At 37.7% G+C, this 15,888-nt stretch overlaps 1 protein-coding gene across 3 annotated transcripts; it reads left to right on the top strand.

The window, feature by feature from the left end:
• The first annotated feature begins 1,705 nt into the window (after positions 1-1,705).
• LOC117330869 (universal stress protein in QAH/OAS sulfhydrylase 3'region-like) lies at positions 1,706-15,363 on the top strand. 3 transcript variants are annotated; one of them, XM_033889413.1, is made up of 4 exons: positions 1,706-1,955; positions 13,270-13,350; positions 13,967-14,055; positions 14,237-15,363. In XM_033889413.1, exons 1-4 carry the CDS (start codon positions 1,880-1,882, stop codon positions 14,444-14,446), a joined length of 456 nt encoding a protein of 151 aa, XP_033745304.1. In that variant the 5' UTR covers positions 1,706-1,879; the 3' UTR covers positions 14,447-15,363. The 3 variants fall into 3 exon arrangements, with proteins under 3 accessions (XP_033745304.1, XP_033745306.1, XP_033745307.1); XM_033889415.1 differs by lacking the exon at positions 1,706-1,955 and adding an exon at positions 10,721-10,774; XM_033889416.1 differs by lacking the exon at positions 1,706-1,955 and adding an exon at positions 10,807-10,826.
• Positions 15,364-15,888: the final 525 nt, after the last annotated feature.

Here is a 15,888-nt window from a genome sequence, read left to right as displayed (position 1 = left end):
CTTCATATATAGTGTTGTTATTCTGAGTGACATTTTGATTTGACTATTTTTTCCTAAAGTTATTGCCCTTGCATGTGTATCTCTATATTCTCACCTTCAATTTTCATCCAATTTCTTTCAAAATTTTACATTTTGTTATGGCATGAAATTGTACTTAATCAGTGACATCTTATTTAGACAGCTGATCTTGCACCCAATACAATAATGCATTTCATTATTGATATGGGACTGCAGAACGGGCGTATTTTCCCGTCCCGCGACACGCGTTGGGCAGTCATCCTACGGGATGGTTTTGTCTCTGAATTGCGTTGGTATTTTGCACCTAAACAAATGGACTCGATCACAGGTGCCTGTGACTCAATTAATGACGAGCGTCCTATCTCTGTAGGTACATGCGGTTGGACGTGCCCCCCGCCCCCCAAAGGACATTTCATTCGGAATATATGAATAGCTATGATTTTCTAAACAATAAACGCTTGCTCCATCTGAAAGAGACAGACCGTCAGAAGGATAGACATGTTGCATGAAGAAGAAAAAACACATCAGTATTCGTAGGCATGACTGTCTGCCTGTATCACGTTATACATTCGGGATCAGTTCTGCTCTGTTCTACTCTGATCAGGTCATCCGATACCGCATTTTTAGCATGTTTAAAATAAGGGACGATATATTCTCGTCTAAACTGATAACAATTAATCCCGTATTCACGTTTATAAAGGTAATGTCTTTCTAATTCCCCACTCCCAACCCGTACTGTTCTCGTGTAAACAAATGTACCATCGTGTGACTAGTTCCTTGTGGAACACGCAACTCATTTTTTCTACTTTTAGAAAACCTGTGCCGAAACTGACGCATTGAATACCAAGATTCTGGATACAATGTAAACACGTACGTGCACGTTCTAGTTATGCAATCTTGTTACGGAATGGGCCGCTATGACTGCCACGTCTGCCATGTTCACAATTCTGATGATGTCGAAAAATAACAACACCTTGTGAGCTTCTTTCTTTTATACTTACCCCACAAATTTTCAGCTAAATGGCGCCAGTCGAATTGAAGAAGCTGTTCAAGGTGGCGATCGGACCGACCCGGAAGACATTCAGGGTCATTCAAGACAAATTGAGAAGTTTGAAACATGAAAAGTTCAAAGGACAAGACCATGAATGAAACACGATGGTGACCTGTGTCATTTTGGCGCCATGTTAATTTACATGAAGCAATAACACTTTTCATACCGACTCACGCCGACTCGGAAACTAACACATTATACTTATAGCGTTACGTCATTCATTTAGATGATTATCCAGGAAGCCTTCCAGTATATAAACTTTTTTGGAATTTTTCGGGGAGAAAGATATGTCTTTTTATCTATCGCCCAGTTGCATCTATATCAATGTGCACGTGGCGACTGTTCTATTAGTTGAAATTCGCTTCATCAAGAAACTTTTGTTGAATCTAAAAATATGATATTTAGAAATATCTGATACAGATATATTAGTACATGTATATCCGTTCGTGGCCTGTTGAATAAACGCACCTCGCATTGCAAGGGTTCCACTCCCGTAAACCCTTGGCCTTTGAATGTGTATTGAAACTTCTTTATACCAGTCTTCTGTGTCAAAAATACATATTCATAAAATATTTTATGGACAGACATCTCCTATCTGTATCCACATAAAATTTGGGACGTATATATAATCAATGCGATAGCGAGCCGTACCAGTTACCGCTCGCATCATGTCTGACTCTGACCGACTATAATTCTCTAGTGAACACGCCAAGCCTTACGAGAGTAACATTACTGTAATATTAACACAGCACTGCTGCCGGCAAATCACATCGCTAACGGTCATTGCTGTCCACCTATCGTGCACAAAACATGGCTGAATCGGACAACACGAGGGTAGTGGCGATCGCCATCGACGGGAGTCCTTACGCCGAGCAGGCGTTTGACTGTAAGTATACAGATACACATTGCAGCATGTTTGTGAATTGTTTGCAGATATTATATTTGTTTTAATATTCGCCACAGTGAGTCTTGTTTACATTTACCTCCAGAGGCTGCATCATTATAAATGTTTCTCGCGCCGTTATCAAGGTTAATATAGGATCAATAGATAGGCGTATGTCTGACCTTAAGATGATACGAGCCTAAACTCTAACCACGGTATCGGTATTAGGGGAAACGAGCAGCCTCTTTTCTTGTCTGAAATCAGACTGAATTACCAGCCTTCAACTGTTTAATGCACCATCAGTTGTAATGAGTCCGTGCTAACAGTTGTTTAAAAAACCTTTTATGAACATACTATAGATGTGATATTAAGCCATACAAACTGATTTTAGCTTTATGAAAATTACAAATTCGAATTTTGATAAAAACAAGCTAACAATGCTTGAGATTGGAGGTAAAACAACATGAATACATCGACATGGAATTGTGTAATGTACCGTGAATATCAGTGAAATTATCCTAACGTTACCGTGCATCTGATGAATGATTTATAACGGCGAACACATTTATCAATTTAAATGATTAGTTGATTTCTTTCCGTAAAATGAAAATTGAAGGTCCCCTTTTTCCGAACCTGCTGATTACAACGAGCCATGCCAATGCTGTAGCCGTGTTGTGGATAGTAGAATTATTGATCATCACTTGTGTGCAGAGCACCAGAGATCGACACAACACTTCCAGAACCAGATGTTGTATTGACGTATTTTTTTCGAAGAATAGTGTAAAATTATCCCATACCGCAAAGTAGTCATACGGGCCGTGGGGTCGGGACATGTATTACGCCCCTGTGCTCATTGTACTCACGAACACGTAAATCCCAGCCTTGCATGTTAATGGACTATGTATTTGGAAATTATGCCGAGTCCCTGTGCCAATGAAGGAAGGCTCGAGATGAATAAAATTATCTTAATTTCTAAACCGCATTAGTGACAATAGGCAGTTATAGATGTACATGTATATGGTCTCCTATATGCGCGAGTCGCTGCATTGACTGGGTCCAGTCGAATGGAACTAGAATATTTTGGAACGAAGTAACTGGATTTTAACAAGCTACAAGTATGGTTATTGCCAGACAAAACTAATCATTTGACCACTGCTTCAGGACTAAAAACATTTCTTCATGGGCCTAAATCTAGCTTTGGGGTATATTTTAGCGTGCCAAATCTAGGAAATTAAAAAGTTATCACAGTTCTGAATCCAAAAAATTAACAAGATATTGCTGTGCCAAATCTAAGGAATTCACAAGTTACCACTGAACGATCGGGTTCATTGTCCAGAAACTGTTTTGCCAATTTAAATAATGGTTACTCTTTCATCTGACCTCCGTTTTTATTTGAAAACACAAGCACTTTCAATATGAAGGCAGTATGCGAAGTTTGAGATTGATCGATACACTTTGAACTTATTGTCCAGAAACTTAGTTTAATTGTTAAAAAAGTGACTATGACCTTTGATGTTTTGAACTGAAAAGAAATCCCAAGAAAGCACTCCCCTATAAAAAAACTGAAGTTTGGGTTTGATTGGCCCCCTTTAGGTATTGCTTGGAAATTGCGATTCCGACGGACAGAATGACGAGAGGACGACGGCGCTACAATGCTCCCTTCCGATCGGAAGGATGAAAATGTCACCCCCACCATATCTTACAGTCCCCTACAACCCAAAGAGACTTGCTACAATTACTTCCAACGCTAGGGTCGTATATGTATCATATGCATCAAAATACATACTTTATATGGACTGTTGAGATGAGAATTCCTGATGCTACAACCCAGTCAGGTATGATAGATAGCACGTACAGAACTCCAGTTACGTTTCATATCAAAAGCATTTTCCGAAATTTTAGCCCTCAGACCCGTCGCCAAAAAAAAATTCCTGCACCCCCCCTCCTCCTTTTCAAATTCCTGGATCCGCGCCGGAGAGGTGTCGTGTCGAGATGTACCCGCCCTATTCAGCCCTTTAAGTTGGTACCATTCAAGTTCTAAATGAAATTTATAAAATGTGTTAGCAACAAAGAATACCGACATAATAACGAAACCTGATGTTCTAAACAAACATCAATTCTGTGCACATCAAATACTTGGTTTATTGTATTCAGTGTTGGATAAAACACGCTGGCCTGTTAGTCGCGTGACAATGGCTGACTGTTTCCGCCGCTGATGATTCCCCTAAGCGAACGCCCTGTTGACGCCAGATACTTTAGGAAATGGTTAAATGTGAAGACGTTGGATTGTAGGGAGATTGACAGAGCTATCTACAGATACTATCAATTTCACCTCACCATATATAGATGGTAAGCTGTTCAAATCGCATTTTGTCCTTGGTCCGTCAACAATCCTTGCCGTTACCAGAATGATCTTTCCAAAGTTTAATAATATGCATGTTCTCTTTAAGCCCATGTCCATTTGATTCTGAGACTAATGAAAAAACTAAATGGTCGAAAGGCCGCCATTTCGAGTTTTGACAGGGGGAGGCTTATTTTCGCTATTTCTCCGAAAGTTCCTATAGGTCATTCTCAAAAGTAAATTTCATGTAAGTTCCGCTTTTTCCATGGAGTGGACAGGCAGCCACCTTGGATTTTGATAATTAAAATTGTTTTCGTTATTTCTCTACTGATTTTGATAGTTTAAATTTATGGAAATTAATTTATACGCTCTTTGTTTTAAGGTGTGAATGTTCGATTTTGGGACTGAACAGTAAAATGACAGTCTATCTTGTAAAGGATTAAAGCCTCTGTCTTTTCCTAATATATAAATTATGACATACAAAATTATGTTGAATGATAGAATATATGCCCTGATGATGGTATATTGGGTTCACGTTCTATTTTAGATGTTTATTACATTCTTTACTGGATTATTGACATGACTGCATGAGCAGAGTGGAAGGAAATACAATGAAAATAAACCCATAGGGGATTATGAAGTTTAGCTTGATAAAGTATATCTATAGACAAACACACAGAGAGTCATTAAGAGGATGGGGAGGACATTAAAAGACAATTTATACGTAGAACCAATAAACAATGGTAGGCGCCAGTGGTTGGATCCTTATTCTTGAAGTGTTTTTTTTTATTTATTTTTGGAGATTATTGTTAAGGACGAAATCTGTTCTGTGGTAAGTGTAATCTTGTCAAATAGTTTATTAAAATCTAGTCACGTCTACATTTCATCTCATTAATTGTTTGAACACTGGCAATTACTAGTTGAGTATTTAGTAATACATGAACTTGTAAAGACCGTTCGATATGTAATTGTGCTCCAACGGATTGATCGACCACCTTAAGTTTGTGAGATATTTTGTTGTGATTTATTACTCACAAGATCTTGGTACAAATTATCAACCCCTAGTCCATAATGTATATATTCGTATGAAGACCGTAGGTCGGGATGTGTCCCTGTGATAATACTGCCGTGATGTAGAGTCAAATCACCACCGTGTAAACCACGGGTTAATTACACATGGTATATGAGATGGGACGTACATATACGAATTATATATACTATTTGTAACGAACCCCTGTGTGTAAACCGTGATTAATGCTTCTGGGCATTTTGTTAGGCCTTATGCTACTAAATACAATCCTTGTCACAAATTTCAAGACATCCGATTCGCAACAAATTTGTAAAGTGATTTCCATGCTTTTCACGTCAAATTATGGTTCATTCATGAAAATCATTTAATATAAGGAATACTATACTATCTTGTAATAGGATACCGTATTGAACAGGTTCATTTTATACATGACCAGTTGATTCAGTAGTTCGTGTAGACAGATTTGGAATTTCGATTTGATGACTTACCATTCACTGCATTATTGATAATAAAATCTACAATAAAATCTGCAATTTGCTATCTATATTGAGGAGTGTTTACACAATGTATTTTTAATGTGGTCATGATGTTGATGGAATCAGCCATGCCTTATTTGATTTCTAACGCTAAGTCAAACATCATTCCCATTACTTTTCAAAGGTTTATTTAGCGTGTATTTTCAACGTCTAGACCAATTCCATCAAGGCCGGATAATTCCAATTCTGAGGCCTAACGGAGTTGGCGAGACTTGAAGGAATTGGTCATGACGTTGTGATTGCTTTTTGGCATTGCAATTACTGCAATGGAAATTGCTAAATTACAAACTACTTCAAATTAAACAAGATGTCGTTTTGAGACGGTTCTTCATGTTGCTATAATACTTCAATCAAAGTTGTAGGGGTTGGGGGTGGGTATTCATTAATATTCATAAAATACCCAAGATAAACTTTCTGCATATCACTGTTGAATGCCGTATTATTATTTATCAAAACTATGATGTCACTAATTTCATTAAATTTTATGACGTCATTAAATGCATGATATGGACATTGTTACGTCATTTGACCTAATAATCTATTTTTCAACCCAGGACCATGTCTCGCGATCTGTCTCTCATATGAAAGCTAACCTTTTTCATATGTTCGAGAACAACCAAAACAATGTTGTTATTGTCGCCCAAAGACAACTATGAGTACTGCTCTTGTCACCATAATACACCCGTGAGTACTGCTGTTGTCGCCTAAAGACACTTATGAGTACTGCTGTTGTCACAAAAAGACACCCACGGATACTGCTGTTGTCGCCTAGACACCCATGAGTACTGCTGTTGTCACCCAAAGACACCGATGAGTACTGCTGTTGTCACCCAAATACACAGATGAGTACTGCTGTTGTCACCCAAATACACCGATAAGTACTGCTGTTGTCACCCAAATACACCGATGAGTACTGCTGTTGTCACCCAAATACACCGATGAGTACTGCTGTTGTCACCCAAAGACACCGATGAGTACTGCTGTTGTCACCAAAAGACAACCATGAGTACTGCTGTTGTCACCAAAAGACACCGATGAGTACTGCTGTTGTCACCAAAAGACACCGATGAGTACTGCTGTTGTCACCAAAAGACACCGATGAGTACTGCTGTTGTCACCCAAATACACCGATGAGTACTGCTGTTGTCACCCAAATACACCGATGAGTACTGCTGTTGTCACCCAAAGACACCGATGAGTACTGCTGTTGTCACCAAAAGACAACCATGAGTACTGCTGTTGTCACCCAAAGACACCGATGAGTACTGCTGTTGTCACCAAAAGACAACCGTGAGTACTGCTGTTGTCACCCAAAGGCAACTGAGTACTGCTGTTGTCCCCCAAAGACAACCATAAGTAGTGCTGTTGTCACTCAAAGACAATCGTAAGTAGTGCTGTTGTCACCCAAAGGCAAACGATAGTACTGCTATTGTCACCCAACGACAACCGTGAGTACTTCTGTTGTCACGCAAAGACTCCCGAGAGTACTGTTGTACCAATTAAAAGACAACCATGCGTACTGCTGTTGTCGCCTTAAGGCACTCGTAAGTACTAATGTTGTCACTTAAATACACCGATGAGTATTGCTGTTGTCACGTGGGATGAACAATACATTGCAACCTATATGATAGATGGGCTGTTATAGTCTATCACAATTCACTGTGGGCAGCTCCGTCAAGATTTAAAATTGGACGATCCGGTTTGTCAACATAATGAAGTAGCTATATATATATGCTAGGCCCGGTCTGGTACCACGGCTTTTTTTTCTTTTTAAAGGGAATCGCGTGATAAATATGTAAGGTAGATATTAATTCCTGCACAAATCACTAGTTTAATGCATACATTCTCAACACAGAAAATGTCTGGTATAAACATGCGTGCTTTCAAATCGATATTCGTAATCTTGGCACGACAGCTATAACTTTATGAACATCGCAGTATCAAATCGAGCATTTTATAATGACGATTAATTGCCTTTGACATTGGAAAACATTACTGTTCGATAAACTGGTGATAACTCCATCCATCTCGGAATCTTACGCGGATATTCAGTTGAAAAGACTGTATAGCAGTTTAACAGCTAGCGACTTGGAAAGCTTTCCAGAAACTGCTTGTCTCAACAGAGATATTAATGAGAAATTATTTCTGCGCTACAACACACTAGGCCCGATTCTGTATTGATTAGAACTCACACGTTATAGTTACCAAACGTGGTTATCAATTTTAATTTTCTTTATTATACAATATGCTCCTCAAATATTCCCAAGATAATGGTATAGATGTCGACACTACATGTAGCGCAGTATCGCGGACAGTTAATTCGAAAAATAAATGTCAACGTAACAAACTTTTCACAAAGTGAGGACTATGATTATGATGTCTAGCACAAAACAGCAGCAGTAATATCACAAGCTCCCGATAAAACTGGATAAAATACAACACGTCAACATATAATTGAAGGTACTAACTTCATCCGTTTTCCGGTCTTAAGATTTGCTTAACAGAAGGTACTTACTATTCCGGAACACCTGGTCTGATTCTTTTTCAAATGTTTAAATCAATGTTTTGTTCATATTTTGGTCTTGTTTCAATCTTCAGTTAAAATTACGGATTATTTAACACGTCCAGGTTCTACTTTGTGTGTTTTGTTTCGTGTTTTTTTTTTTTTTTTTTTCCTTTCTATTTTTTCTTTCTGTTTCGGTATCTAAGGCATTGTATGTAATATACATGTATTCATTTTACACTGCGCTGTTTTCGTAAGAAACATCTTTACTGCTTTGGTATCTGTTTTTTTTTTCCTTTTTTTTTCTGGTTCAGTTACAAAATATTGTATATTTGTAACTGACAACTGTTTTTGGTATATTGTTAATATGCAGCCTGCTTCGGTATCAAATACAGTACACTGTATATATATTGTCCGCAACATTATGGAATATTTATTGTCGAAGAAAACAAAGATCTCCATCCTAAGACGACATTAAGTGTAACATTTATGGTTAATGCACCTTCTGTATGTACCGAGACGGAGGAATATTACAGACTGTATATAATGATTCAATAGTTATCGTTACTGAGAGTCTGTGCCTTAGAAGGACAGCAATACCAATCAGCATACATACATTTATTCATACGTGGATTAAAACTCTCATTTAAAATTGTAATAAAACAATGAATATTTACAATGTTGACTGTAAATCGTGACAGAATGGATATTACGGACTTAGGAGAGAAAATTGCCGCGACGGAATCACTCTACCTCATCTAGTCGGAATCCATCAGGATAGAGAGAGAGACCGGTTAACCAAAACAACAGCAATGTCAAGGGGACTTGAGAATTTGCTGAAGTCTAGGTGTATGTGTACATATCTGTTATACATCATTGGTAGAAGTGGGCAATAATATTGCGAAAGGCAATATAATATTGCAATATTTTTCTGTGACAATAGACATGTCTATATTGCAATATGATCTTCAGTGTCGAAATATATTGCAGCAAATTTCTTAACTATTTCAGGGGTTTTAATAGCAGAATTTGGAACATTGCACTGATAATTTTCTATCTAAACCTCGATTTAACTTGCTGGATGTGTTATACATATTTGTTAACTTGCTGGATGTGTTATACTTTTGGGTGTATGTATGACATCAAAATAAGGCAGTGTTTGGTACATCACTGAATTAAACCAAGCAATTGTTTCTCTTATGGTTCGTGTTTTATCCGTTTGTTCTTCAAAATTCATTCAAATTTACCGAAATACAATACATCGTGATATATCGCAATATCCCTTGAAATATTGCAATATATTGCAACATGAAAATTGATTGCAATACCCACTCATAATTATTGGGCGTCAGGTTGGATCAAAATTTAATAAAAGTTACACCACAACATGACGTACCGAAAACGTCTAGTGGTGTTACACATGTCGGGGTATGTCCATGTCATTCATTTTTACAATTGCGAAACAACTAAGTTTTTATACGAAACACTCTTAATGGTCCGTATCCATCATAGCGCGCATGGTCTTCCAGGGCGTGAATCTTATATCCTGATTGATACATTTTTTTTTTAGAGTTTATCGGAATTCATCAATGAATGATGGCTATTTCAATTTGAAATATGCATTTTGTTAAAAATATGAAAAAAATCCAGTTTCAAAACAAAATGAAAACAAGGAAGTTTGTTTTGCTCTCAGAACACAGGAAATCGCAACAGAGAGAATCCACATTCAATTTTTTTATCGAGGGATTATGTCCCGGACCCTCCTAAAACGATTCGGGGAGAGGGAAAATGCATCTGCAATGTTTCTATCCTGCAGACAAAGTCCCAATGACAAAGTTATACCGTAGTCATAACCTTATGCCTAAATTACAGTCACGAACAATGATGCACCATGGCGCGAAGAATGTATCGCTACTACTGCTGTGGGCTCTGATGGATATTTATCTCTCCCATCACAGATTTAGATTAATCTGAAGCATCTCGTGCTCAACCTTAGGTGCAAACATCGCCCGGTGTACTGCTCCATTTTCCCTGAGGCAGACGTGTTAATTTGGTCTGGAAGAGAGAGTTTAATGATATTGATGAAACTGACATGATATTTGTGTAATTACTTGTACATCGACGGTAATCTACAACAGAAGGTCAAAAGGTCACATGTAATGCTATGGTAGTTCGACACGAGTTGGATTTTTTCTGTTCTCGATCGTAAACATTTCCCATTTAAATTCGAAACGACTGTATATGTTTATATAACATAATTATGTTTAATCAGTTGACTCGTGCGTTGATCATAAAATGCAAAACGGTACCTATATCGATTTGAAGAAGCTGCGATATCGCAGCCGACTAACAGCCGGATAGGCACATAAACTTGAAGTAACCTTACCCCGCCGCGGCAATGACAAAGCCAAGGTGAGGTTAGATCGATACAACTCCTGGGTCTGACGGGAACTTGTACAACATGGTAAAATACATAAAGTCAGATATATAATGATAAACAGGACACGGGAGTTGGGAGAATGAAAAGCGTTTATCAAATACGATCAATTATCGTAAAGAACTACGTGATGACAAATCGATGACCACCAATTACACCATTGAAGACGTTCACATGTAGGGCTTACGTTTCAACTTTCTGTTGAGCTCAACACATGCCATTTTCACAGTTCTGCTAAACACACATTTGCTCTAGTTCGGCAATCAGCATCCAACACTGCTGACAAACGATGGCATGCATGCGGAAGTTCGTAACTAAGGGCTCCAATGCTTTTTTCTGCACGCCAGATTCCCGACGATGCTGTATTCCGTGCACAAAGACACGGCAGATTCAATTCAGTGAAATTGTTTATTGCACAATTCTGATAACATATTAGTAATTCGATGACAATACATATAAAATACAAGCATACAAAACGGTTCAACATTAATATAAGCAGAGTATTAGATTATACAGGATGCAAGTCCACTCTCCTCTGTTCTAATGACTGTTTTATGAAGTTCTTTGTATAATCTCAGGAGTTATCAACTGACAAAATGATAATCAGATTTTCATCTTCTGGCATATTTTATTTCATTTTATCGAGATATATTGCTCTAACTTCATCATCTAAAGGACATTCATAGAAAAATTGGATTTCGTTTTCAATAACTTTACAAACTTTACAGAGCTCTAATGTGTTGCTAATAGTTCGTACTGCACTAGATCTAATACAGTAAAGATTCTTGGCCTTAATAACATCAGGAAATAATCTCAAATTTTACATCCTTCATTTTTTGTTCTTTTTTACACATATGTCCAAGATTTGTATACGTGTAACAGTGTCCAAGACCGGTTTAAGAGGTATTAGCGTGCTATTTTCCCTTATTTCGATAAAAAAAAAACCCGCACACACACTTCACCTCAACCAGGATGAAGTAATTGGTTAATTATTAATACATTGTAAAGTAAGGAACAAAGGGACTGTTAATCTATTTTAGTTTCAATGATTAGATATTAATGGAAGTGTTGTTAATTAAAGTACAAATGTAGCTCCAATGCCGGTAATTGAAATTAAAATTACCAAAAGTTTGAGTCACGAGACATGCGTCCCTTTTATAAAACGACATTTGATATAAACCCCAGTATGTCGTATATTTGCGGGATGACAGTCTAGTGAATCAAACTCGTTTGGAATTAGATAGAATTGCCTTCGCGTTAAAGACAGCTCGACTCGGATTAAGATCGTTTTGAAAATGTAGAAGAACTTCGGAACACTTGTTTTCAACACTAAGATAATTATATTCTTTCCAAAAGTATGATAATTTCAAACAGTTTACCTTTTTTCTTTGGCAGAATGTTGTTCGATGTCTTCAGTGACCCATTTTCTATTCGTCTTCTCGTTCAAACTTTGACGATTCAAAACTTTTAAAGATGGTTACCTTTTTGTGCAGACGACACTCTTTTAAGAATTCCACGCATGCTCAATAGATATTAACTCGTCTCGTGAAACATCACGCCATTTTGATTGACATGTAATACCGATTTCGGGGCGTGGCATAGCGACATTGATTGACTAATGATTCAACAATGATGAAATTGAAAGTAAAATATATCTTGCTACACAAACACCGGCTCGAAAAATCTCAAACTTTGACAGAAGTGGATTTTTAGTTGGTAGTAGGAATGAAACCTTTTCGTTGGTGGAAAGATCCATTATTTCTCGCCATTTTTCATCGTCGAAGCAAACATTATATAAACTTCAAGGTTTCAAGATTAATAAACTTGTGGTGTAAAACCAACTTAATGGTAGAAAGAATACAACATATACAGTTATGTTCACGGCAGTAAGGTGCAGTTATTGATAAATTTGATAAAATTAAACTGTACCCGGAATGATTTACAATATCAAGTTTGAAAATACACCACTTCCTAAAACAGGAAGTCGAGAATATAAAGCTATTTCGATTCAGAGAAATCGCAATTTTTCTGAAAATCTTACCTTTGGCCCGACGGCAATGACCCCGTTTCAGTGTCTAATTAGATGCATCTTCCGATTTCTTACATTTCTACAATTCATTATAGAAGAATACGTACATTCGAACCTTCCCTAGTGTATATAGCACATTTTCAGACGTTTTAGGGGCTAGATTAGAACTCGGTAAGAATGACACCATTCGGTGTTCAAGGTTAAAATTCGGTAAAAATGACATCACTCTTTTTTCAATACTATAGTAATTCAAATACACATAAACTATTAACAATTTTCGGTTGCATGTGGTTTTCAGTACTCTTGTTTTATAAGATAAAATAAGAGAAATAAAATTTTAAAAAAGGATAAAAGTTGTTTTGGTGCGAAATAGTTGACTGTTCACAGTTCACATTAGACGAACTGGGCTCCACTTTCCAAATTTCAAAATTCTCTTTCCAGGGTATATGGACCACATTCGTCGAGAAAACGACCAACTGGTTTTGATACATGTTCCAGAGTCGTACGACCTTCATCTAGCAAGTAGGTATTTCACCTTCATCGTTTTCTTTTTCTATTCAATATCTCCCGATCGGGAACCTTCGATACTTTCCGTAAAAGGAACGGAAAGTACCGAAGTTTCCCAATATTGCATATTGTCTACACTAGTTCAACACGTTACAAAAAGTAACGGGTTATGGGGAAGGCAAGAGGGGATATACATATGGAATGGGCGTAGGATTTATCAACAAAACAACAATTTCGTTCAGTACAATTCGGATATATTAAAAAGTACAACACAAGATAAGCTCTATATGTGCACCTCACGACACAACTATTGAAAAAAAAATTCTGACATAATAATAAAAATCAAAACCATAACTGACCATTTAATACACAGGAAAAATATTTGCATGTCAATTCAGGTCAATTTCAAGTGAAAATTTTCAGGCCTCTGACCCTGACAGTAGACTTGGACATTAGGACAGGCATCTGTCTGTCTGAATGTATAAGTCTGGTGTCAGGGCATGCCTGACGGATCTCTGAGTCTGGTGGCATGGTCAGAGGAAACTCGGGCTTTTTTAAAGCTTGCCCTAACGTATCTTGTTTCTACGGTGACATCTGTACACAACATCGTCCGATATTTATGGTTTTACAGGCCCAGGAGTGGTACAACAAATACTACAGGAACTCGAAGTTAAGGTCAAGGCCATCGAGGACAAGTACAGAGCAAAGGTCGAGGGCAAGGTGAGAGGTCAATAATTGGGAGGGAACGGAATCCAAACTAACAACCATTTATAAATCACATTAATTTGTTTTACATGATCCATTTTAAACCTGCATTGGATATAAATTAATGAAAATACAATGTCTTATTGTATAATTTCCCGGCAAACAAATAGACTTTGTGTTGTGTTTGTTTAATCAGATCCAAGGAAGATTCCGGACTGGATCAGGAAAACCAGGGGAGGTAATCGTAAAGATTGCTGAAGAAGAAAAGGCGGGAATGATTGTGACAGGGACCAGAGGTCAGGGAAAGTTCCGGAGGACGGTCATGGGCAGTGTTAGCGACTATATAGTTCATCACGCGCATGTACCCGTGCTCGTTTGCAGGAAGGAAAAGGATTTGAAGGCATAGCTGTATATGATAACGTGTACTTGATCGGGACATATTCATTGTAGATTTATACATGGGGAGTGGTTATTTTTTGTTGGATTGCTTGGAGGATACGTTGCGTTAAAAGGTCAGGGGCCAATACGAGGAACGTAAGGTCTAAAGGCCAGGGGTCAACACCAGGCACGTTAGGTCTAAAGGTCGTGGGGTCAACACCAGGCATGACAAATTAATTAACCTGACAGTTTGTTGGTCACAACATTATGGTCAGATAAACCTGTCTAATATGACGCAACAGAACACTTTTTTTTGCCTAAACAAGACAAAATGGGAGAATACACAAGTTTTATTCGGAAAATTATATAAGAAATGATTATTGTTTGATGAATGTGATTTTTTGGAAAACTGACATTTCAGATTATATGAGACTTATCCCATATTGTAGAGTATCAAATCTATCCAAGATAAAGTAACTCATTGTAGTAGCTTGTGATGTACTCTTCATAATAATTAAAGTGTAGTATGTCTTGTTAAACCATAGATTGTTGTCACTTTTGTCACTTTTGTCTCAGCTTGAAAGACAAGACTCACAGCCATTCTAACTAGAATACTCCATAAAATGGAGGGAGTAGTCCCCATCTGCCGTAAGCAAATAACCTAGATCAATGAAACTAAAAATGTTTGCAGTTTTAAAATAATTAGAGGGAATTATTTGAGAATATCATAGAAATCATTATTATGATTTTTTTTGTTGAATACTGTAAGAGTAGGAATGGTAGAACAAGTATGTGTAATAGATATCTACGATGGCCGGGCTGGAGGTAAATGTTTAGCCGTTTTACCCAAATTATCTCCCTTTCCGTTTTGTGGAAGCCTAATCCTTGTAACTGGATCACTACTGTCATTATCTACATGTACCAATAAAGAAAACATATAAACAATGGCTTATTGTTATCATTTTTAACTAAGGATGATCTACAAACTTTCTCTGTCAACGATTACAGCTTATTTGCACCCAAAACCATTAAGGTATCATAATTATACAGAAACAAGCGCATGTCTGGAAATCAGCCTACCCATATACACAGATAAGAATGAATGTTAACAGTAACAGTGCATGTCTGTTAATAAGCCCATTTATGAAAATTGCATTTCTGGCAAAATTTTCTTTGTTGCTTTCCAGGTCTTTTTCAGGATAAATAACTGCTCCAACTGGACAACTAGAGCCTGACCCTGACGATGTTGGCACCTGACCCTGAAGATGTGGACACCTGACCCTAGAGATGTCGACACCTGACCCTGAAGATGTGGACACCTGAACCTGAAGATGTGGACACCCGACCCTAAAGATGTGGACACCCGACCCTGAAGATGTGGACACCCGACCCTGAAGATGTCGACACCCGAACCTGAAGATGTTTACACCTGAACCTAAAGATGTTTACACCCGACCTGACGATGTTGAC

This window comes from Pecten maximus, chromosome 7, assembly GCF_902652985.1.
Source record: "Pecten maximus chromosome 7, xPecMax1.1, whole genome shotgun sequence".
Lineage (NCBI taxonomy): Eukaryota > Metazoa > Mollusca > Bivalvia > Pectinida > Pectinidae > Pecten > Pecten maximus.
This window is presented reverse-complemented; position numbering and strand designations above follow the sequence as displayed.